Source organism: Haliotis asinina, chromosome 9 (assembly GCF_037392515.1).
Source record: "Haliotis asinina isolate JCU_RB_2024 chromosome 9, JCU_Hal_asi_v2, whole genome shotgun sequence".
NCBI classification, from domain to species: domain Eukaryota; kingdom Metazoa; phylum Mollusca; class Gastropoda; order Lepetellida; family Haliotidae; genus Haliotis; species Haliotis asinina.
The window spans coordinates 17538932-17561211 of NC_090288.1; the positions used below are offsets into that span (position 1 = coordinate 17538932).

The 22280-nt window shown below is 39.8% G+C and overlaps 3 protein-coding genes across 5 annotated transcripts in view; 2 read left to right on the forward strand and 1 right to left on the reverse strand.

Moving 5' to 3' along the window:
* The window catches only part of LOC137296582 (testin-like), a 65132-nt gene extending 59568 nt beyond the window's left edge, over positions 1–5564 (forward strand). The window contains exons 5-7 of the mRNA XM_067828396.1: positions 1193–1405; positions 1720–1878; positions 4684–5564. Coding sequence (XP_067684497.1) covers positions 1193–1405; positions 1720–1878; positions 4684–4914 — 603 coding nt within the window. The 3' untranslated portion in view covers positions 4915–5564. The remainder of the gene's footprint in view (positions 1–1192; positions 1406–1719; positions 1879–4683) is intronic.
* The window catches only part of LOC137296579 (regulator of nonsense transcripts 2-like), a 269128-nt gene that overhangs the window by 4331 nt on the left and 242517 nt on the right, over positions 1–22280 (forward strand). The window lies entirely within an intron of this gene.
* The window catches only part of LOC137295534 (microphthalmia-associated transcription factor-like), a 28415-nt gene continuing 17104 nt past the window's right edge, over positions 10970–22280 (reverse strand). For 2 of the 3 annotated variants that reach the window (XM_067826916.1, XM_067826918.1), the window contains exons 2-8: positions 19391–19592; positions 16583–16813; positions 16354–16458; positions 15154–15322; positions 14845–14920; positions 14126–14273; positions 10971–13442 (exon numbers count right to left, since the gene is read on the reverse strand). In XM_067826916.1, the coding sequence (XP_067683017.1) occupies positions 13185–13442; positions 14126–14273; positions 14845–14920; positions 15154–15322; positions 16354–16458; positions 16583–16813; positions 19391–19592 (1189 nt within the window). In that variant the 3' untranslated portion in view covers positions 10971–13184. Of the gene's footprint in view, positions 13443–14125; positions 14274–14844; positions 14921–15153; positions 15323–16353; positions 16459–16582; positions 16814–19390; positions 19593–22280 lie in introns of all 3 variants that reach the window. The other variant, XM_067826917.1, reaches the window with a different exon arrangement.

Consider the following 22280-nt stretch of genomic DNA (forward strand, 5'->3'; position numbering starts at 1 on the left):
CAGCTGCCTAAAGTATCTGGGTCACATTTACTTAAATTTGTTGTGTAAATACATCAACAATAATCATAATATGTGCCCACACTAATCTTTCTGTATCATTTACAAAAGGGATAAACTCTCATATCATGTGTACCAATCCCTGGTAATCTTTCCATATCTGTGATTGACAGAGTCCAGTGTCAAGTCTTGTCAATAACAATAGATGGGAGAGTGATAAGCAGTTTATGTGTGGAAAAGAGATATCATAAACAGAGACAATAGAAATATAGAGCTACAGTTTGCATGGTGAGCATATATTTGACCTTTCAACAGATCTGATGCCTGACATGTCTGGAGATGTCAAAACTCTGATAAACACACTGATAGTACAGGGTGGTCCTCATTATGAGAGGCACAACATGAGGGAGATAGAGTTTCTTGATTTGTTTATCATGTGTTTCTTTTATTTCACAAACCTGAAGAAATAATGTTAACATTTATGAAATAACTACTATTATGTCTTAAAAATTATTTTAAAAATTCTCAACTTTTTACAGGGCATTTATTGAGACTCTTAACTTGTAGGTTTCCTTGAGATGATGATGACAAATAAATAGTGACTATATGTGTGTGTTACACTGTATACTATTCTATGAATAAAATTTGCTGCTTTAGCAGTAAGGTTCATATCTAAGTGAAATATCTAATGAAAGTTATGAATGTAAAAGTAAACCATGTATTTTTAGCAGAGGCTCTGTTATTTCAAATTTCTAATGAATCCTGTATATTGCCTCATATTGCTTCCATTTTACTAAACTGCATATGATAGCCTGTTGTAATGTAGATCATTTATGTATCTGTATTTCAATATGTCTGTAACTACTGTAATGTTCGTATTTGTAGTTTATGGTATACTGCTACTGTTTCTTGACGGAATGATACACAATAAATAAATATCAAATATGGTCTGTGGGTGGAGGGAGGATTTTATGACTGCTTTTTTGATTTCTGTTTTCATTGCAACAAAATATATAGAGGTAAATGGACTGTAGATTTGTCAGCACCTCACCTGCGCTTGTGGGCTTTTCGAAAGTTTTAACATTATGCTGCTTCCCTAAAGGTTTCCTCAAACATTAAGTTGACAAGTTGACAGTAGATCCGATCTGACTCACTCACACTATATCAGTCTCTGAATGGCATATTTACTTTTCAGCGATGTCATTCGTGTAAGCTGTCAATGGAGTCGAAAATGGTGGCGGTGTGGGCGGGGCGCCTCCCTGGAGAGTGCTGGCACCCGCAGTGTTTCAACTGTACGACATGTAAGGAGCTGCTCGTGGACAATATCTACTTCTACAAGAGTGGAGAAGTCTACTGCGGCCGCCACTACGCCGACCTTATGTACCCCCGGTGTGATGCCTGTGATGAGGTAGGGGCGACAGTCAGTGTCATAGCAGTCTCATCTTATATTAGTGAGCACAGGTTATGAAAACTTTTCATGGTTTGGGGAGGGTCATTAAAAAATGAGATATCATTACTAAATTATGAGATATTACTTTGCGGTTATTGACACATGATGTATATTCGTTTATATGTAGTGAATGGCATGAACGTTTTTTACTAGAAACTAAATATGATGATGATGATGATGATGATGATGATGATGATGATGATGATGATGATTAATGGAGACTTTGTGAACATTCTAGTTAACTGATGAGGCAAGGGTATTTTCATTTTCAGTTGATATTTGCACGTGAATATACACAAGCAGAGAATCGGTCATGGCACGTCCATCACTTCTGCTGCTGGTACTGTGACTCACCACTTGCCGGGCAGCGTTACATTGCCAAGAACAACAACCCATACTGCATCCTGTGCTTCGACAGGATCTTCAGCAAGGTTGGGGCTCAGTAGATATTTTAAAGGATAAGACATGAAAATATTAGAGACCATATATATAGGTTATTATGCAAGTGTGTCTTGGGGAAGTTAACATCCTGCATTAGGAATAAACATTGTCTTTAGTGAGCTAGTGTTAGCTGCTATCGCAGGGACCTGTGAAGGTCCAGGGTAGAATAGGCCTTCAGCAACCCATGCTTGCCATAAAAGGTGACTATGCTTGTTGTAAGAGGTGACTAACAGGATCGGGTAGTCAGGCTCGCTGACTTGGTTGACTCGTGTCATCAGCTCATGTTGTTGATCACTGGATTGTCTGGTCCAGACTCGATTATTTGCAGGCCGCCACCATATAGCTAGAGTATTACTGAGTGCAGTGTAAAAACTCACTCACTCACTCACTCACTCACTCACTCACTCACTCACTCACTCACTCACTCACTCACCCACTCACCCACTCACTCACTCACCCACTCACTCACTCACTGCAAGATATTAACCATACCAGAACAGACAAGTTTGATAACCAGTTTATCATACAATGTCATTCTTACTGTAAAATATTTACAAAAAGCTATTTCAACTGCCACAAATCATGAAACTAAACTTCATGGAATGTGCATAGATTTCTATGACATCATAAATATGTGTGTAGTAATATGTTACGTTACAAACGTGATGATATTAACTTTTGTGGAAGTTCAGAAACCTTCAATTAACCTTTGACCAACAAATACTCTTAAAGTTCGTGCGACATTCTGCTCCTTTGTTCCTGTACCGTCTGTTCACTAATACTGACAGTCAGTCAGGAACCTGGTGGTGTTGTCTTTGTAACCCATGTTTTCTAAGTTCACTTTATAATTCACTCCACCCATTATTACCGAACATGAATTTTCTTAGATCAAAGCAGTGACAGTACTGTAACCTGTACTGTCAATATGGACATGTTTGCCAACACCTGATGCCATGTTAGTTTAAAGTCTGTAATAGCTGCATATGACCTGTCCAATTTGCATCAGTGTCTGTATATGACCCCCATCGGATACAGAAAATATCTCTTGGCTTTATCTTGTTTAGGACGCTCTCCATTGTATGATAGAATATGATATCTATGATATTGTCTCTGGAAATACTATCAACAGTTTAGAATGATTCAAGTCATGATTATGATGTGTAATATTGAATCTGGCCAGTGGTTGATGTTATGAGTATGACATGATTCACCTGATTGTCTGATCCATTTTGACCTCTTTGAGGAAGACTTGCCATCCTTTACACCATCAGTCAGGGCAATCCTATTCCCAGTTGCTACTGACAGTGAGTGGATGGGTGAGTGAGTGAGTGAGTGAGTGAGTGAGGTGTTACAACACACTCAGCAATATTCCAACTTTATGTCTTTGGTCTGTAAACAATCAAGTATGGACCAGACAGTCCAGTGATCAACAGCATAAGCATCAATCTACTCAACTGGGATATGATGATATATGTCAACCAAGTCAACAAGCCTGACCACCCGATCCTCATAGTCTCTTATGACAAGCATGGGTTGATGAACATCAATTCTATCATAGATCTTCACAGGTCTGCCCTGACAACACGAGTGGGGCACCAATGAGTTATTCTCCTCTTGAGTCACCACACAACACTTGAGGCTGTAAAGACTAAGAGAGATTACTTCTTATCAGGTTTCTGATGTAAATGTCCCACAAATATTGATATAGGGGCTTACATACCAGGGACGTATTGTCATGGAAGGCTTAATGTTATGTGATAACATCTGTTGATCTTTGGCAAATAGGGATACACTTCTGATATTTGGATAATCATTTCACCATTTGGATTTTTTCACCGACTAATGTATGCCATCCTGATCATGAGTACATTGAAGCTGTGAGTTGTGAGGAAATGACACATCACATCAGCAGTAGGGCTTGGATGGAAAACCTGGATACCCAGGACGGAGGAGTAATGAGTTGTTATAGTTTAAAATAGGAATAAGAGGGAATGTTACCAATGTTATTGCCCACTGATCTTTTTCATATGCAGGAGGGAGGGTGTGTGTGTGTGTGTCTGAAAAGATTCAGACTTAGTCTCAAAAGAGAGGGCTTGGCTTCGTTTCCGGAGCAGTGTCAGCTCGAAAACTTCTTAATTTGTTTCAGCAAAACTTGACATATATGTGAGGCAGACCTCAAAGTGGTTCCTTTTGCTATATGCAGATTTGGGTGATTTATCATTTTCTGGGTTTCCATGGAAACAATTCATACTTAGTCTTAAAAGGGAGGGATGGGCTCTGTTTCCAGATCACAACCTGAAAACTTCTTTCTGCAAAGCTTGGCAGATATGTGAGCAAGGCTCCAAAGTGGTGCTTTTGCTATTTACAAATTTTTGGCATTTTTATTTTTCCCAGTTTCCATGGAAACGATTTGGTCTCAAAATGGAGGAATGGAGTTTGTTTCCACAGCACAACACGAAAATCATTTGATATCTTTCAACAGGTCTTGGCAGATATATGAGACAGATCTCTAAATGGTGCATTTTGCTGTTTACAGATATATGGCATTTATATTTTCACAATCTCCATTGAAACGATTTGAACTTAGTCTAACAAAACATCAAGTAACTCTCAGATGATATTTCTTTCGAATATGTGGGGGCCGGGGAATATGTCATCTTCTGTTGACTCTTGTTGCTTCATATTCTCACCTAGTATTGTCATCTCATATTGTCGCCTCATACTGTCACCTCATGTTGTCGCCTCATATTGTCACTTCATACTGTAACCTCATATTGTCCGTTGTCTCCTTCCAGGTGTGCAATACTTGTCAGCGCCCCATCACGGCTGACTCCCCAGGTATGAACCACGGCGACCTCCACTGGCACGCCTGCCCACACTGCTTTAGCTGTAGTCTGTGTGGCCGCAGCCTTATGAACAACCAGTTCCTCCTCCGTGAGGGCAAGCTCTACTGCAGCGCTGAGTGCAGGCAGAGGCATATTATGTACCCCAACGCCTCCTATGCCAAACATCTGGCATCATCATGAACATGTCCCAAAACTGATCGGCCATCACTGATTGGACCATTTAATGCTTCATTGTCTGTCATTGGATGTTTTGAAGGTTGATTGTGGTGACCAGTGAAAATGTTTGACATATATTTATGAGTTAGTGTCAGTATAGGATTGGATAGTTTAAAGGAACGGTGTGTGAAGATTGTATTTGGATGTTCAAATGTGTCAGGGAACACAAGGGCATGCATTGGGAGGCAGGACTAGTCTGTGGACATCATCAAGCTTGTACTGATAGTTATATTTGTGGATGCATTGTCTGTGCTCATCATTAGCTTGCTGCTTGTAGGATTCAAGACACAGGTGTTGCCACTTAACATCATCAAGATTTCTGCTGTCAAGAGTCATCATGTTGGAGGTGGTGTTGTGAACATCAATTTGTGGCATAAAACTAAACTCACTCACTAAAACATCATCAACATCATTCTATCAAGAGTTTAATGATCGACGTGTTGAACATCATAAAGAAATTGGTTTATGAGATACATCAAGCATGTCTGACTAAGAACATCTCCTTGCCAGTGAGATAAATATAAGAACAGGTATGGTCAGTGGACATTGTCAAACTCACTGCCTTAAAAATGTGTTGCAGAGTGTCATGTGTCTGACCTCTTTGTTATGAAAAATAGAAGAAATATTTTTTAATATATTACGCAATTTGCAGTTGGTTACTATACATGATACTCACTGGAGTCTTTACACAGTTGGTACCTCAGATTAATCAGAACATGTTTGAAAATCACTTTGCTCAGAGAGCACACAATCTGTATGTACCAGGTGAAGCAAAGAATTCATCATTTGAAAAAGTGACCAGTGAACTCTTGCATCAGAGGAGGGGAATATTGATATTTCTGCATTTATTCTTCCTTTAGCAGCGTCACTGATTTACCAGCACTCTTCACGTTGTGCCTTCCCCAGTTTGTAGGGATGGATACTCGTGTTTATTGGCGTTGCCTTTCACCATCAGCATTTCTATGGGTCCGATGGCCTCAGTGTCAAGCACAAACTCTCCATGTACATAGATTTCCTTGAGTGTTATTTCCTTGTTACTTAGTCTGCCTGCAATTGGCTGGAGATGTACAACATGTTTTCATTGCAACTGTGACATTTTTCATGGAACCTGAGGTACTGCATTTGTTTTATGCAGATGTGGCATTTTAAAATTATTTCATGTCATCTGCATTACCATTATTTCTTACATATTAGAACTTCTGTGATTACCAACCTGTGAGTTCCTCCAAGATTGCCAACCAGTGAAGGCTTCCTTGGTTGCCAATCTGTGGTGATCTTTGTGATGGCCTCTCTGTGAGGATCTCCATGATTGCCAACCAGTGAAGGCTTCCTTGGTTGCCAATCTGTGGTGATTTTTGTGATGGCCTCTCTGTGAGTTCCTCCAAGATTGCCAACCAGTGAAGGCTTCCTTGGTTGCCAATCTGTGGTGATCTTTGTGATGGCCTCTCTGTGAGTTCCTCCAAGATTGCCAACCAGTGAAGGCTTCCTTGGTTGCCAATCTGTGGTGATCTTTGTGATGGCCTCTCTGTGAGTTCCTCCAAGATTGCCAACCAGTGAAGGCTTCCTTGGTTGCCAATCTGTGGTGATCTTTGTGATGGCCTCTCTGTGAGTTCCTCCAAGATTGCCAACCAGTGAAGGCTTCCTTGGTTGCCAATCTGTGGTGATCTTTGTGATGGCCTCTCTGTGAGGATCTCCATGATTGCCAACCAGTGAAGGCTTACTTGGTTGCCAATCTGTGGTGATCTTTGTGATGGCCTCTCTGTGAGTTCCTCCAAGATTGCCAACCAGTGAAGGCTTCCTTGGTTGCCAATCTGTGGTGATCTTTGTGATGGCCTCTCTGTGAGGATCTCCATGATTGCCAACCAGTGATGGCTTACTTGGTTGCCAATCTGTGGTGATCTTTGTGATGGCCTCTCTGTGAGTTCCTCCAAGATTGCCAACCAGTGAAGGCTTCCTTGGTTGCCAATCTGTGGTGATCTTTGTGATGGCCTCTCTGTGAGTTCCTCCAAGATTGCCAACCAGTGAAGGCTTCCTTGGTTGCCAATCTGTGGTGATCTTTGTGATGGCCTCTCTGTGAGTTCCTCCAAGATTGCCAACCAGTGAAGGCTTCCTTGGTTGCCAATCTGTGGTGATCTTTGTGATGGCCTCTCTGTGAGGATCTCCATGATTGCCAACCAGCGAGGATATCTGTAATAGCCGATCTGCGAATCTCTCCATAATTGCTAACATATAAGGAGTTCCATGATTGCCAACATATGAGGACCTCCATGACTGACAACCTGTGGGGACCCCCATGAGTGCCAGCCTGTGAGGACCTCTGTGATTGCCAAGCATGAGGACCTCCATGATTGTCAACCTGTGGGGACCTCCATGGTTGTGATCGGGCAGATCATGATGGGAGAGCTGGTGTTGTGGTAGCACATACATACAGGAAATTCCTTGTGGATGAGGTTCCAGCATCAGATCAGTCATGCAAACGAGGTGAAAATGTGTATTGTTCCTGAACCCAGTCATTTTGAGGATGTAGCCAGTACCTGTGGGTGTAGTAGATCTGTGTGCGGTGGTTTCTCTCAGTGTAGATGACCTGAGGAAATACAGTCAAATGCTTGTCCAAACATAGAAAAACCAAACTTTGTTCTTAAACAGTAAAGGTGAAATGGTACGCTTTACCAGATTATTGTACATGTTGTAGTACAAGGCCTTTGATTGGGCCTGTTTTGGTTCGGTCTGTTTCGTTTCGGTATATGAGCACTTACTACCAGGAAAATAGTGGCTGTTAAGCAAAGAAATGCATGGGTTTTGACTAAATTATTCGATTTCTTGAATATTGGAAAAGGTTGATAGAATGACGGTATGAAAATCAAAAATACGATTTTTTTAGATTGCATTACTGTTTACCACAAAAAAATCAAAATACCAAGGTTCTACTACTACCGGATTGTCATGTTTCACTCCTAGTAAAGAATATGTTCCATATAAATATTCAGTATAAATATAATTACTGGCCTGGATCCCATCATTATGGGTTAGAGTTTTCCTGTCTTCTGCAGCATGCCGGCTCGAAAGATTTCAGTAAATGGCCTGAAAAGACAAGTGATATATAAGGAAATAAAATAGACCTTAATTTTGTATTAAGGCAAATGTATTCCTTTATGGTATTAGTACCCAAGTGAATTATTTGGGCAAGTGCATGTTTGTAGGTGCTGTGGATGACTGTATTTCTTCAGTTTGTAGGACTGAAGTGAAGCATTCTGTGATATTTAGTAATATTTTCTTCCATTGTTCTCTGTTATAACCACATGTTGTAGAGCTTTGGTTTTGTCTTGCTATGGAAGATCATATATTTACTCAATAGATGCTAGTGGAAGATGTTTATATGCTTGGTCTGTTCATCCCTCATGCAGCAAGCAAGCTCGTCTATAAGGGCAGATACATTCTTAACAAATGCATTTGTGAATTTTTTTCATGGTAACAAGACAGTCATCATTATTTTCTCAACATATTTATTTATTTTTACTAATCTTAAAATGTGTTCATTCCTATCTGTACTTATAAGGCATGTTTTTGAATATGTTTTTAACTTATTTAATATGTATGTAATTTACAGTTTCATCTTTGTACAGTGGTGAAAGGAATTATAGCATTCAAACTTAAATATAGTCTGTTGCAGTGTTATGGTAGTGCACATTCATCCTCATTGTGCCTCCAGGCAAGCCTGCTTGGTTCAATTTAGTGTCCATTGTTTGAAGTGAAATTATTTCTCACACTTCTTTCCAAGTTGTTGCTTCAAGATGCAGGACCAGAGAGAAATGTCTATGGATTCACATATGATCACTTCACATTCGTTTAAAATGACAACGTTTGGGGTTTATTTGTGCCTCCATAGGAGTTGTCACACATTTTCATTTATGTCATTTGCGACCAATGGAAATTGATTTCAAAAGATTGGCAAAACACTCCAAATCCTTCCCAGTCCAAGAGAATAATCTGTGCAAGTATCGCTTCAGATTGACCCCAAGATGTTTAGACATAGGAACTGCTACATTAGCCTCTTTCCTTTCCCTGAACCTTCTCAATGTGCCTTGTTACTGTTATTTAGATACCTTACCTCCACTGTAGTTAGTAAACTAATATATTCTATACTCAGACTATAAATATGCCTTAGAATCTGGTGCCAAACTCTTCAGAGACTTTTTACATGTACAAATTTAATTTTATGCTTAATAAACAACTTTTTTTGTAACATGTGGTGTTATTGTGATCTTTAGTGAACTCATAGCATGTTGGGTTTGAAGACTTCAACACGTATCAGTAACCTGTGTAGATATGCATACAAACTGTTTTGCAGCAACACATGCTTGTCACAAACAGGACTGGGTCACAGGTCAGACATGCTGACTTGGTTGAAGCATGTTGTCTCCAAGTTGCGTGCATCAATGGCCATGCTGTTGATCACTGGATTGTTTGGACTCAGTTCTTTTTAGCTGAAATATTGGTGAGTGCAATATAAAAAAAAAACACAAACTTCTGATTCACATGTTCTGTTTTGAAATAGGAGTTTTTATGTTCCTTAGATACTGAGCTGAATTATTCAGGTACACTTCAGCAGCTCACAGAATGGTGAATATCAAACCCAGGGGCTTTCCTACTGTGGATGGTATTTAACAAGCAGGTTGTATTGTCCTGATACTATTGCTACATTTTCCACAGCCTGTAGACCATCATGCACACATGTTGGCCAAAACAAACGACTGGTGGTGACACATGGACCTGTGTGCCAATTCGTGGCAGTCTGTAGACCGTCATGTCTGCCCTGATCAAACTACTGGTGGTGACACATGGACCTGTGTGCCTATTGTGGGAAGCTTGTAGACCATCAGACTGGCCCAGTCACACTACTGGTAGTGACACATGGACCTTTGTACCTATTTAGAGCAGCTTGTAGATCATCATGTCAACCTGATCAAACTACTGGTGGTGACACATGGATCTGTGTACCTATTGTGGGCAGCTTGTAGACCATCAGACTGGCCCAGTCAAACTACTGGTGGTGACACATGGACCTGTGTACCTATTGTGGGCAGCTTGTAGATCATCAGACTGGCCCAGTCAAACTACTGGTAGTGACACATGGACCTTTGTACCTATTTAGAGCAGCTTGTAGATCATCATGTCAACCTGATCAAACTACTGGTGGTGACACATGGATCTGTGTACCTATTGTGGGCAGCTTGTAGACCATCAGACTGGCCCAGTCAAACTACTGGTAGTGACACATGGACCTGTGTACCTATTGTGGGCAGCTTGTAGATCATCAGACTGGCCCAGTCAAACTACTGGTAGTGACACATGGACCTTTGTACCTATTTAGAGCAGCTTGTAGATCATCATGTCAACCTGATTAAACTACTGGTGGTGACACATGGATCTGTGTACCTATTGTGGGCAGCTTGTAGACCATCAGACTGGCCCAGTCAAACTACTGGTAGTGACACATGGACCTGTGTGCCTATTGTGAGCAGCTTGTAGACCATCAAGTCTGGCCTGATCAAACAACTATTGGTGACACTTGGACCTGCGTGCCTATTTTGAGCAGCTTGTAGATCATTATGTTGGCCCAGTCAAACTACTGTTGGTGACACATGGACCTGTGTACCTATTTAGAGCAGCATGTAGATCAATATGTCACGACGATCAAAGTACTGGTGAAGACACAGGTCACAAATCAGGCAATGCAGGGAGATGTTGGTCATAGAAAGTAGATGTCTGGGCTAATCAGCAGCTTCTGCCTGAATCATGTGACATTATTTCTTGTCAGCCCAGAGATTGAAGTATGTCAGTCTGCAGATGTGGTTACTTTAGAATCAGCTGGGGTTGCAAGTGCAAATGTTTAATTACATTATCAGTGTATGTGCACTCCTTGGGCCCGAGAATGAAATGGGCCTTGCACTTTTTCAGTTAACTAGATAACAATGTAGATCTGTAAGTGTGAGTTAAGTCAATGAAATCTGATACCTTAGTTGTGCAAGGTGTATTTATTATACCATTGCTATCAAGTATATTCAAACACTTAAATATGATTGACATTTCTTTTATTTTCTTTCTTTGCGTTTCCCAAAAAAAAAAAGAAAAAAAAGTGTATTGCTTTTCTGCATTTCTTTAAAAAAACCTGGTTTTCATAACTATACACAATAAAACTGAATTATGCCATTTACACACACTCCTTTGTGCTTAACAAAAACCTTAACATGAAAACAAGTTTATTTTTAACCTTACAATATATACTGTTCCTGTCTGAAACTGAAGCAGTCTCTCTTCACTTCCAAAGGAGGGATTACAGTACTAGTTGCAGTCTATGCAAATCCTTCACATTCTCACGAGTTGACGCCTGTCCTACAGAGATGCAACTAATATTGAGATGTCTGCTTCATCTCTCCTGAGACTTGACATCCCGAGATAACATTTTCTTCTCCACTGATGCATCACTTCATTACAAGAAAAATGGCCTCACTCCAGTTAAATTGACTTTTGTGGATGAACCTACTTCCTCCATATTAACAAATCACTTTATAGACAGACTAACTTTATGTCTGGTTAACTATTTTACGACAAGGAGCTAATTATAAAAAGAAAAGAAATTGTAAATCCACAATCAACCTGATGACAACGTAATGTGTTTTATGCCTTTTCATGAATGAATTCATGTTCAAGTTAAAATATCACTGGATAACTGCCACAATACTGAAACTGCCTCCCAAAACAATGAACTTACAAAAATTGTTCAAAACTATTTCAAATACAATACAGAATATGGCAAACACTGTTAAACTGGCCAATGAATATTTTACAATAAATTGTCTTTGGAAACAAACTGACAAGTTGTTAGGTAAGAAACAAAAACAATTTTGGCATTCACTTTAACCCTGATTACAGAAGATAAACTTACATTTGTATAACTATGTATTTGCAATAATTTGCTTTTATGCTTCAAATTGGGAGCACAGTGTATTGTTAAACATCTCATCAAAAATACTTTGCCAATTTTCTCTATTTCCATGTGAGGCCAGAAAGATCATCATTTTGAGACTGAAATCCCTCATGTCAATCAGATGTCTTTACTGGAATAATGCTCAGTGATGAGAATCTCTTGTAATCCAGAAAATGAAACATCCCCCCTCCTGTCAAGAGAATCTTCAACACGTTCAACACTCCAACACTTAGAAAGTTTTGATATAAGAAAACAGTTTTCGACCTTCAGGACATAATTGAGTCGGCCACAGAAACATATGAAGTGGCACAAGTCTTAACATGGATATATTTGATATGTACACAGGACTGTATTATGTAATTATTTACATATTTACATTTCATAGAAGTCGAATATTCCTCTACTACATAAACTATATAAAACACTGGAATGGTTTCCCTTCTACCAACTGTCCTTGTAGGCCCAACCATCACAATCACCTTTGTCAGGTGTGGTTCCCTTTAGTATTTCCTCATAGTCACTCTTCAGGACACCCTGTTTGAGCAGGCATACTACCATCACACCACCATAGTGCTTTCAATGGGTAGACCACAACTGATGCAGTAGTCATTTGTGGCACATTTGCATAATAGTCAAGTTCAAGGTCACAGGTCATATGTAGCTCTACATCCACTGTATTGTCACCTTTGGAAATTTTGCACTTCTTTGCACCAAATGCCATCCAAATTCTCCTGGAACAAAGAACCCCCTGTAAACAACCCAGGTTTCTTTCACCAAAACTTCTTGAGTGAAAACGCATGCAACACATGCTTGTCTAACAGTTCAGATGAAAATATATTCTGGTGATCAAAGTTCTACATAGCAGGGACCACAAACTTGAGTTAGACCCTTGAACCGGGCTGTCTACCAATCTTCTTAAACTTCGAGGAAATCTCTGTCCAACTATTGCACAGAATATGTCAAAATATGTCTGTTGGCCAATCAAAAGTTTTTCTCTCTCGTTTGATCATTTTGCTGGTAGCTGTACATATAACTGATTTTCAATTTGCAATAATTTGCTCTGAGTCACTGTGATGAATGATGCAAAGAAGGGTGAAGTCATTTCAATCCTGATGATGAAAATGGTTTGTTGACTTGAATCTTAAGTTCTTCATCATTGTAGAGACTTGTAAAGCTTTTTTTCGCAAGACGAAATAGTCCACAGTTAACAAAGACAAAAGGAGTTGTCTCCCTTGTCTCAACACATTCACAAGAAGTCTGAATCTTCCTCCATGCCGAGAGAAGGACTGACTGGTGCTGACATCATCATCGGGTCTCCACTGACGGGTGAGTCTTCTTCCTCAATCAAACTGTTGGTAGGTGTTGATGAAAACATGTCAGACTGGTCCATTTCCTGTTTAGGCTGAAAGTTGACAGCACTGGGAGGTATCATTGTGGTAAGAGACATCATGTCTTCTGTGTAGCCTGTGGAAACTCCATGTGCCTTCATCAACAGCTCAAGTTGCTGGAAGAAGATATACAAGACATTACACACATTGTCAACAACATCCCCTATGAGTTGACCATCAATGACTGTGTGCATTGGTATGTTGCATGATGATGTTGAGCACACAAGATCCCATAAACAATGAAATACCAGCTCAAGTCAAATTTAGTGTCACAAAATATATTGCATCAATTTAAATTCAGGCCAACCTTATTCATGCATACACATAATCTTCAGACCTGCCAACTCTCAAGCTTTGGCTTGAGACTGGTTTTAATACTCCTGTCTCTATCTCACAACAAACTTGGTTAATATTACAAAAATGCCGAAGCTGTGAATGATTTTTTTCAAGAAAAGGAAACCATTTTAAGGTATGTGTACTTATCCTCTTAAGCATACACATTTAGACCACTCAAAATAACACAAGTAGGTCTGAGGTTATGAGACAGAGAAGGGGAATATGCAATTTATGGGTTGGCTTCAGGTGGGCTTTGGCTTAAGCTCAGACTTTCCACTAAAGAAATAAAACACAATATCCAGTATAAATATTAAATATGTGGCCTGTAAAACAATATTACTGATTCCATCAATAATAAAAACATGTATAGACTGGAGTTTTCATTAAGCAAAATCATTCAACTTGTAATTTCACACATGATGTGTCTCGGGTTGTCTGTGAAGGTCAAAGGGAGACAACTCACCTGTACTTTGAGCATGTATCTTCTGTTGGCTGCCTCCAGCTGTCTGCGCTGGTCTTCCAGCTGACGCACCTTCTCCTGGTCCCGCTTCAACTTGCGAATATATTCCACAGAGGCCTTCAAGATAGACCCTTTGTTCTGTCTCAAGTCTCTGTAAACAGAAGACCAGTCAGGTCACGGGATGCTTGCTTCGTTGTTCAATGTCACACTCAGCAATGTTCTAACTACATGGAGGCAGTCCGTAAATAATCGAGTTTTGACCAGACAATCCAGTGATCAATGTCATGAGAATCGATCTACGTATTTGGGATACGACAACATGTATTCACCAACAACAAGCATGAGTTACTGAAGACCAATTCTATCCTGGATCCTTAACAAGTAACGACACAAATAGGCACCTAAGCTACCTGAATACAGCAGCATAATAACACAAAATTAGCTGACAAGAGTTCCCTACTGTAATTTGCTAGCACAGGTTCTTGAATATGTAACTGTTTGTGGGCTGCAGCTTCTGCCATCTTTGTGACAGAAGACCTACCAATAAGGTTACTGACACAAGATGACCTTCATTTAGTATGTTTTGTATCAAAGAAATATATTTATTGCTTGAAGAAATGGAGTCCATGATAGCTAATGGTTCTTGTATTTTTAACCCATTAACGTATGCAGATGCGCGAGAGTGTATTCAGTGAAGGGGAAACAACTCTGAGACGACTTACGGATCACTTGATCTAGGGAGCATGGTTCCAAGCTCCTTGATCCTGTCATTGATGTTAAACCGCCGCCTTCTTTCGACTGGAAACAACAAAATGATTTCATTGTCAGGAAATGACTTTAAATACAGAAGAAACATACTGTCTTGCAAATATTACCCCCTCCAAATAAGCATGATTTTGATGTTTTTAAATAAGGATGAACATAAGAGAAGAAACAATAAGAACACCATGAAATATTGCAGAAGAGGTAACAGTCACCTGAATTTACACAAGCACAAGAAGCAAAATGTGGCACACTATATATGTACTTACTCATGTTGTGGTTATCTTTCTTCTGGCGCTCCTTATACCAAGCCTTCTCATCATCTTCAGAGATGAAGTTTGGGGCCTGTTCTTTCCGGAACGCTGCTGGGCATGATGACGAGGATTTGGCACTAGCTGAGTCAACTGTGTATGCATTAAGGAGCTGAGATTGAGGCATCTGAAACAATGAACACATCATCATCATCATCATCATCATCATCATCAGGGTGGTAGGGTAGCCTAGTTGCTAAAGCATTGACCATAACAGAAAAAGAACAGCTTAGTATTGCACTGCTGCATTCAGGAAAGATGTTATTTAAAAGCTGTAATATTGTACAAATATAGACAGCTCATCTTGCCTCTGAACAAGTTATAGACAGACTCAAACATGAAATCTAACAACACTTTACACCATCAGATGATCACTGGTAGTTATGAAACATTCCTTCAAAGCCCTGCAGATGTGCAGTAGTTATCAGATAGTGCTACTTCATTTCTTACAACACTTCTGGTGACAACCTAGCGTTTAGGGTAAGGGTTGCCTGCTATCAGACAATGTGTAAAACATTCCTCATCTTATTGATCCTTTTGTACTGTCAAATAAGGTCAGTAGATTGCACGTTTACAATCAGCTGACGATAAATAACAGGTCAAAGTGGTGGGATCACTTGCACTACTTGTGTAGGCATCTGTTATCTGTTTGTTGAAACTTATCTCAGTATCATGTATCTGTGCCAGTATCATAACTGCCACCATTTGTCTCCTTTCAGAACACCAGCTAGGGGAGGTAACCCCCTGATTACTGTCATATCCCACTAGAAATAACTGGGCTATCCAGTAGGCTGCTCTTTCCATCTGGCTATCGGAATGACATCTAGGGGAGGTAACCCCCACTATTACTATCCTGTCCCAATAGTGATAACTGGGCTATCAAATAGGATGTACTGTCAACCTGGCTATCAGGGTGACATCTAGGGGAGACAACCCCACTATTACTATCCTATCCCACTAGCAATAACTCTGGTATCCAATAGGCTGTTCTCTCCATAGGGGTAAGTTCCTAGATCATTCTATCTCTTCGCATTCATCTTTCCCTGATCTAGGCTTCTGTCTGGTGTTGAGTATGACCCATGTTTAGCTGATTACAATAAGAACTATTAACTTTTGTACATGATGGTGATCTAAAGTGTGCATTATTTAGGAACTTACTGTTGATGACATCTGAGTAAGAGATGGTTCAATGAGAGTAAGGTCACTGTCAAGACAGGCATCCACAGACTCCAGGCTAATGATGTCAGACAGGAAGTTGTCCACCTGAAAAACAACAACTGTTGCATAAACTATCATAAAAAAATTAAGAAAATACAACATACACTTGTTTTACAGAACAAATATTATGGTGTTTGGCAATTACTGTTATGAAACTTTGTCTACTGACCTCTGATGTGCTGGTAGCTACACTGCTGAGCCCCATGGACATTGGGCTATCAGGGTCTGCTGCTGGGGCACTCCCTATGAAGCCCAGATCCCCTGGGGCAGAGGTGCTGGACACAGCAGGTAGGGACTGCACAGTCACTGGAACCTGACCCTGGTTCAGGAACATCTGAATCTGTCGCTTCTTGTTCTGCTGCATGTGGTATTTGGTGGGGAACTGTAGATTGGTCTCCACCTGCAACACAGATAAGTCTTGTCACCTCCACAATCGCACTCCGTCCTGGAACATCTGCAGTAGTGTCTACACTCCATTCATCGCTCTATCTGTAGTCTGATAAATCCTTAACTATCAGGTGTGGCTTGACCTAGCACGGCTATTCCAGTATTCATCATCATCATCATCATCATCATCATCATCATCATCATCATCATCATCATCATCACTAGAGTGGGAGTCTGAAAGTTGGTTTTAAGGAAAAGTAAAACATGTCATCCACTAAAAACTTGGTGTTGGCATTGATCCAGAGAATCTGTATGTTTAAAGCACAAAATACAGCTCACTGTTCCCATCTGTAGTTAACAATTGGAGTTGTGTAACATGGTGAATTTCAAATGAGATAAACGATAGTGGTCACACATGAAAGCCATATTTAAGAATTTCATTCTACAGTAAAATAGCTGTCAGTTGGCATATTTTGTAGTTATTTTGAAACAATCTGCCAAAGTGCAATATTTTATTCCCAGCATGTAGTCAATATACCAGTGCAAGGCACAGCAAGTGACAATGCGTAACACTGGGATCTAATTCAAGCAGACGCCACCCCTGCTTCCGTCCGCTACTTCCTGCCATTTGAGGGAGCACTGTGGTCAAAGTGATTAATACATTATCACAGAGAAGTGTACAAAGTATAGTACTCATAATACACTGTAACAAAGGTGATAAGGTCAAGGGTATCCAATCAAACATCCAGGAAATCCCTTCACTTTCAGAAGTGAGGGTTTATCAAATGTCTCATCATGGTACACAATCAATGACGGAGGGAAGATGGGAGTACTAATAGTTTCCATTAAACTAGACAACCAGATATCATTATTTTCTATAACATTATTCTATTTATGCGAAGTATTCATGTTATTCAAATTTACAATGCAAAGTGAATCTGCATACATGCTCTGACATGGCACGTTTCACTACGACAGTTCGAAGCAGCTGTTGATCAAGTTCTCCATGATGTCTGACATGTAACCCAGAATAGAAATTTCCAGGAAGACTTGCTCTCACTACTCATATCATCAGTACATGCTTGGAGTACAGGAAGTAACATATAAGGTATTTATGAATTCCACATCATAACTAGACAGTTAACTGTTACATTATGCTGCTTTATTTCATCATATGACAAATCTTAACAAGAAGACAAAGTCATTGATATCCCCCGCAACAGCATAATACTCTAGACCAAGCTATGTGCCAAGTCTGCTCTGTAAAAGAGAACTCACCCCAATGTCAGTCTATGTCAAACTTGTTGCAATGGAGATGCAAAGAATATATTATTCAGAATTCCAAAACTACCAAAAGGCACCAGTACACCACCAGATCTACCTATGTACCAAGTATGGTGAGTGAGTGAGTTTAGTTTTACGCCGCACTTAGCAATATTCCAGCTATATGGCGGCGGTCTGTAAATAATCGAGTCTGGACCAGACAATCCAGTGATCAACAACATGAGCATCGATCTGCGCAATTGGGAACCGATGACATGCGTCAACCAAGTCAGCGAGCCTGACCACCCGATCCCGTTAGTCGCCTCTTACGACAAGCTGAGTCGCCTTTTATGCAAGTATGGTGAAGAAATAGAGAATGGTTTCAAAGATCTGCTTCGGAAAAGATCACTACCACCAATATCAGTGGAAGTCAAACTTGTTGCCATGGAAATGCAAACACATTTTACTCAGAATACCAAAACTACCAAAAGGCACCAGTTCGCCACCAGATCTGTCTATGTGCCAAGTTTGGCGAGGAAACGTTGAATGTATTTTAAGTCCTGCTCCAGAAAAGATACATGTAGAAGGATGGACGGATGCCCGCAGAGTGGAATTTAACCCAACACACAGCTCCCCCGACCACTACGAGTTGCAGGGGATAATTAACTTTCACCCAGACACACCTGTTATGTGCTACAGAAACACACCATACCATATAAGTATATAATGTTTAACAGTTTAAAGGCATCAAATTATTAAACAATTTGGACAAATTCTAATAATTGTCTCTTTGTGGTCTATGAATCTACACAAACATCTGACTTCATTTCTAGAATATATAAATCATGAAATAGATCAATCCTTGAGAAATTAATGTATTTGATGGCCAGGGATATAATTTTTGTTCATAGATTATATTTGTCAGGTAATATCGTCAGTCTTCCTCTGTGCACGCAACAAAAGGCAGATGTCCAACAAGATGAAAGGACAATGTATATTTCAATGCTCTGTGGACAGTGATGACACTGCTGAATACCTACCACTATCACTATTAAATTATTTCACATTTCCCCATAATTCAGGATAACAGCTGTCTACAAAATCTGCCTATATATCCTACACTGATATCAGTAATTCTGACCTTCCACAAACAGCTGTGATATTGCTGGCAATATATCTGTATATTAGAACTAACAGATCACCAACATATTCCAGTAACTGCTGCTCTGCATGTACTGATCAATGTCGTCAGGCATTAATCAATATAACTAGCCTAAATTTTCCCATTATTTTCCACTATCTGATTTTAATATTATATTGTGCCTACCCTTAAGACTTGTGGCGGTACTTCTGTTGAGTTGACACTGACAGGCGGCATGTCGATTGTCTTTGAGGGGACGCTGGAGGGCTTGAATGAAGATGACAACACCGTCTCTCGCTTCTCCTCCTCGATCAGCTGCTGTCGCATCAGCTGCAGCCGCAGGTTGGTTCGATTGGACATGCTCGCATTCCGGATGTCTGTCACTGGACTGAAATATAACAACAGCTTAAGACAATGTATACCACTTCAGCGATAAATTTACCACAATCTGACTGAGAGATTACAGAGATACATCCATTAAAGCTTCCACTCCACTTTTATATAAAGATGAACAATTAAGATTGAACCAAAATCCAGGCAAATACATCTTTACTTCCTCACACCCAGGTATGCCTTTTGAAAAGAGTACTTTTTTAACCTATCAAAACAATCTCAATAATTTTGAAAAACCTCAAAAACAAGACATAAAAATGATTACATGAAAGCATTATACCTCGTGTCAAGTGTGTACCTCATGTTTGTGAGGGACAAAATGTCTTCACAATATAACTTGAATAATCCTGTTACACTGGCAATAAATGTTTGTGTGAAGGTAAAACCTGAGAGTGAATATTCGTGGAACACATCCGCCTGTGTACCTGGGTATTCCCCTCACACAAAACCTGCTGCCATATGAGGCAATTGTATGTCAAAGTCCTCTTCCTAATTCTACATAAATACTTCCGGCAGCTGCTTCAAAATCACCAACACTGTGAAACCTTGACAAACCCCTGGCTATTTCCCTGTTCAGATTGTGTTGTTTATCTACATAGCTACACTGCTAAATTATCAAATTTCCTTGTAAAATCCAGAATGGAAAAAGGTCAATCACATTATTAGGTCAATAAAATTGGCCACATTTTCACTGCCTACATATTTTGCAAGATGACCACTTGCTAACCATAGAAGCATCCAGATTCCCGAGATGCCATCAATGAAAGTTGAGTGAGTATGTGCTGCAAATAACCCTCATGAATAAATGGTTCACATGAATTCACCCAGATCAGAGTTGTTGGAGTTTGTTTGAGCTCACTCTAAGCTAACACTCTAAACTACTGATGATTTATTTGGTGTGTGGTCCTGTGCATAGAGCTCAGGTCATATATCAGCTGAAGTTACGCTACCTTGGGCGCAGAGACTGCTACCTTGGGCGCAGAGATTGAGTTTGGCAGCTTGACTCCTGACAGTTTCTAAGACTTAGTCCTGCCCGTAAACGAATGTTAGGCAAGAAAGTTTCTTCAAAATTACCTCTCTTAACCCAACAGTAAATGGGTACCCGGTGGGATAAGTCATGTAACTTTTAACCATCTGGTGCCTCACATGCAGCCTGTTATCTGCTGTGATAATGTGGTGATGACTTTCAGCATGCACAAATGTGTGGAAACAGGCTTTGTATAAATGCCTATCACAGCCTATAGTAGCATCAGCTAAGTACAGTGGTATATGTTCAATTTTTTTATAAATAGTAATTTGTCTCTAAATGCATACCTATTATACTTATCAACTGAGTTCATAAATCCACACAGTAATCTAACACAGGCATGACCACTACATCCATGATTATTCATAAACACTTGAGTGACCTTATGCAGCCACGACAGGCAACATGTGGTCAGAATCAAGCCAAGGTCACCTGCCCTCTGTAAACATTTCCATCAAAACAAGTGCATCAATACCTTCCCCTGTTATCAGCCCTATCGCACACATGTCTACATGGTCAACAACCCCAACTGTGGAACATCTTGCACAAAATACAATCTTCGCTAATGTAACTATATAACTGGCACATTCTTTTTCATGTAACGAACAGAAACTATATATATATATGTTGTCATCCCTATGGAAATTCTGTGAAAACCTTCGGGTGATGACTGACAAGTTTCCACCATTCTGTTTTCTTATGAAAAAAAGCCCCAAGACTGAAGCTCATCAGAATATTTTGAAAATAATTATTAAATAACTATTATTATTTCATCAGAATATTCTTAACATTACTTTAAATGAAAACAACATGAAATGGGCAAAAATAAGTCACTGGTGCTTCACTACAACAATATAATAATTAACGCTTCATTAAGACACATACAAAAATGGACAATTAATGGCAGAAGAGGTAGATCTGATGACATTTGACTGAGTTCCATAGAGTTTAGTGGAAGCATAAGGCACCATGACCACTGGTAGTATTGTTTACATAAAACTTATGCTTTTGTCAAGCTTAAGGCTCAGAAATTTTGCAGCTGCAGTAAGGCAATCTAATTCAGGAATTGTGTCAAAGACGACCATGAGAACAACTTGACAAAATATCAACATATGGCATAACACTATTGTTTTATATACCATACCCTTCAGGGAAGTTAACTTGCATTACAAATTATTAGAAATATCAACAGTAGTTAACTTACTTCATATTTACAGGGATTGCCTATGACTGGCAAATACACATGTTATCAACAATAAAAGGCAACTTCAAGAACAGGAAAACACCTTCCAAGGACACAGATAGTAAAGTCCTGTCAACCGTCAATCACATGCACTTCAACAATAGCCAAAGAAATATTCAATCAAGCAAAACCGTCCATCTTGTGACTTCTCCACAATAGGACATCAAGTTTGTGCATCATCACACAAGTCACAAAGAAAGACATGTCACAGAGCGACAACCTGACTCGACTAGGAATGTAGGCGTACCTTGTCCTCTGTCGTACACAGTATGTCCTCCGTTTCCTGGGTAGAGTTAGATCGACAGGTTGGTTCCCGCTCTGTGTGTCTGGTGCACAACACACCTCCATGGCCATACAACTAATCCAGACAGTGTACCACACACAAATGGGTCACACTGAACTTTGATAGTTCG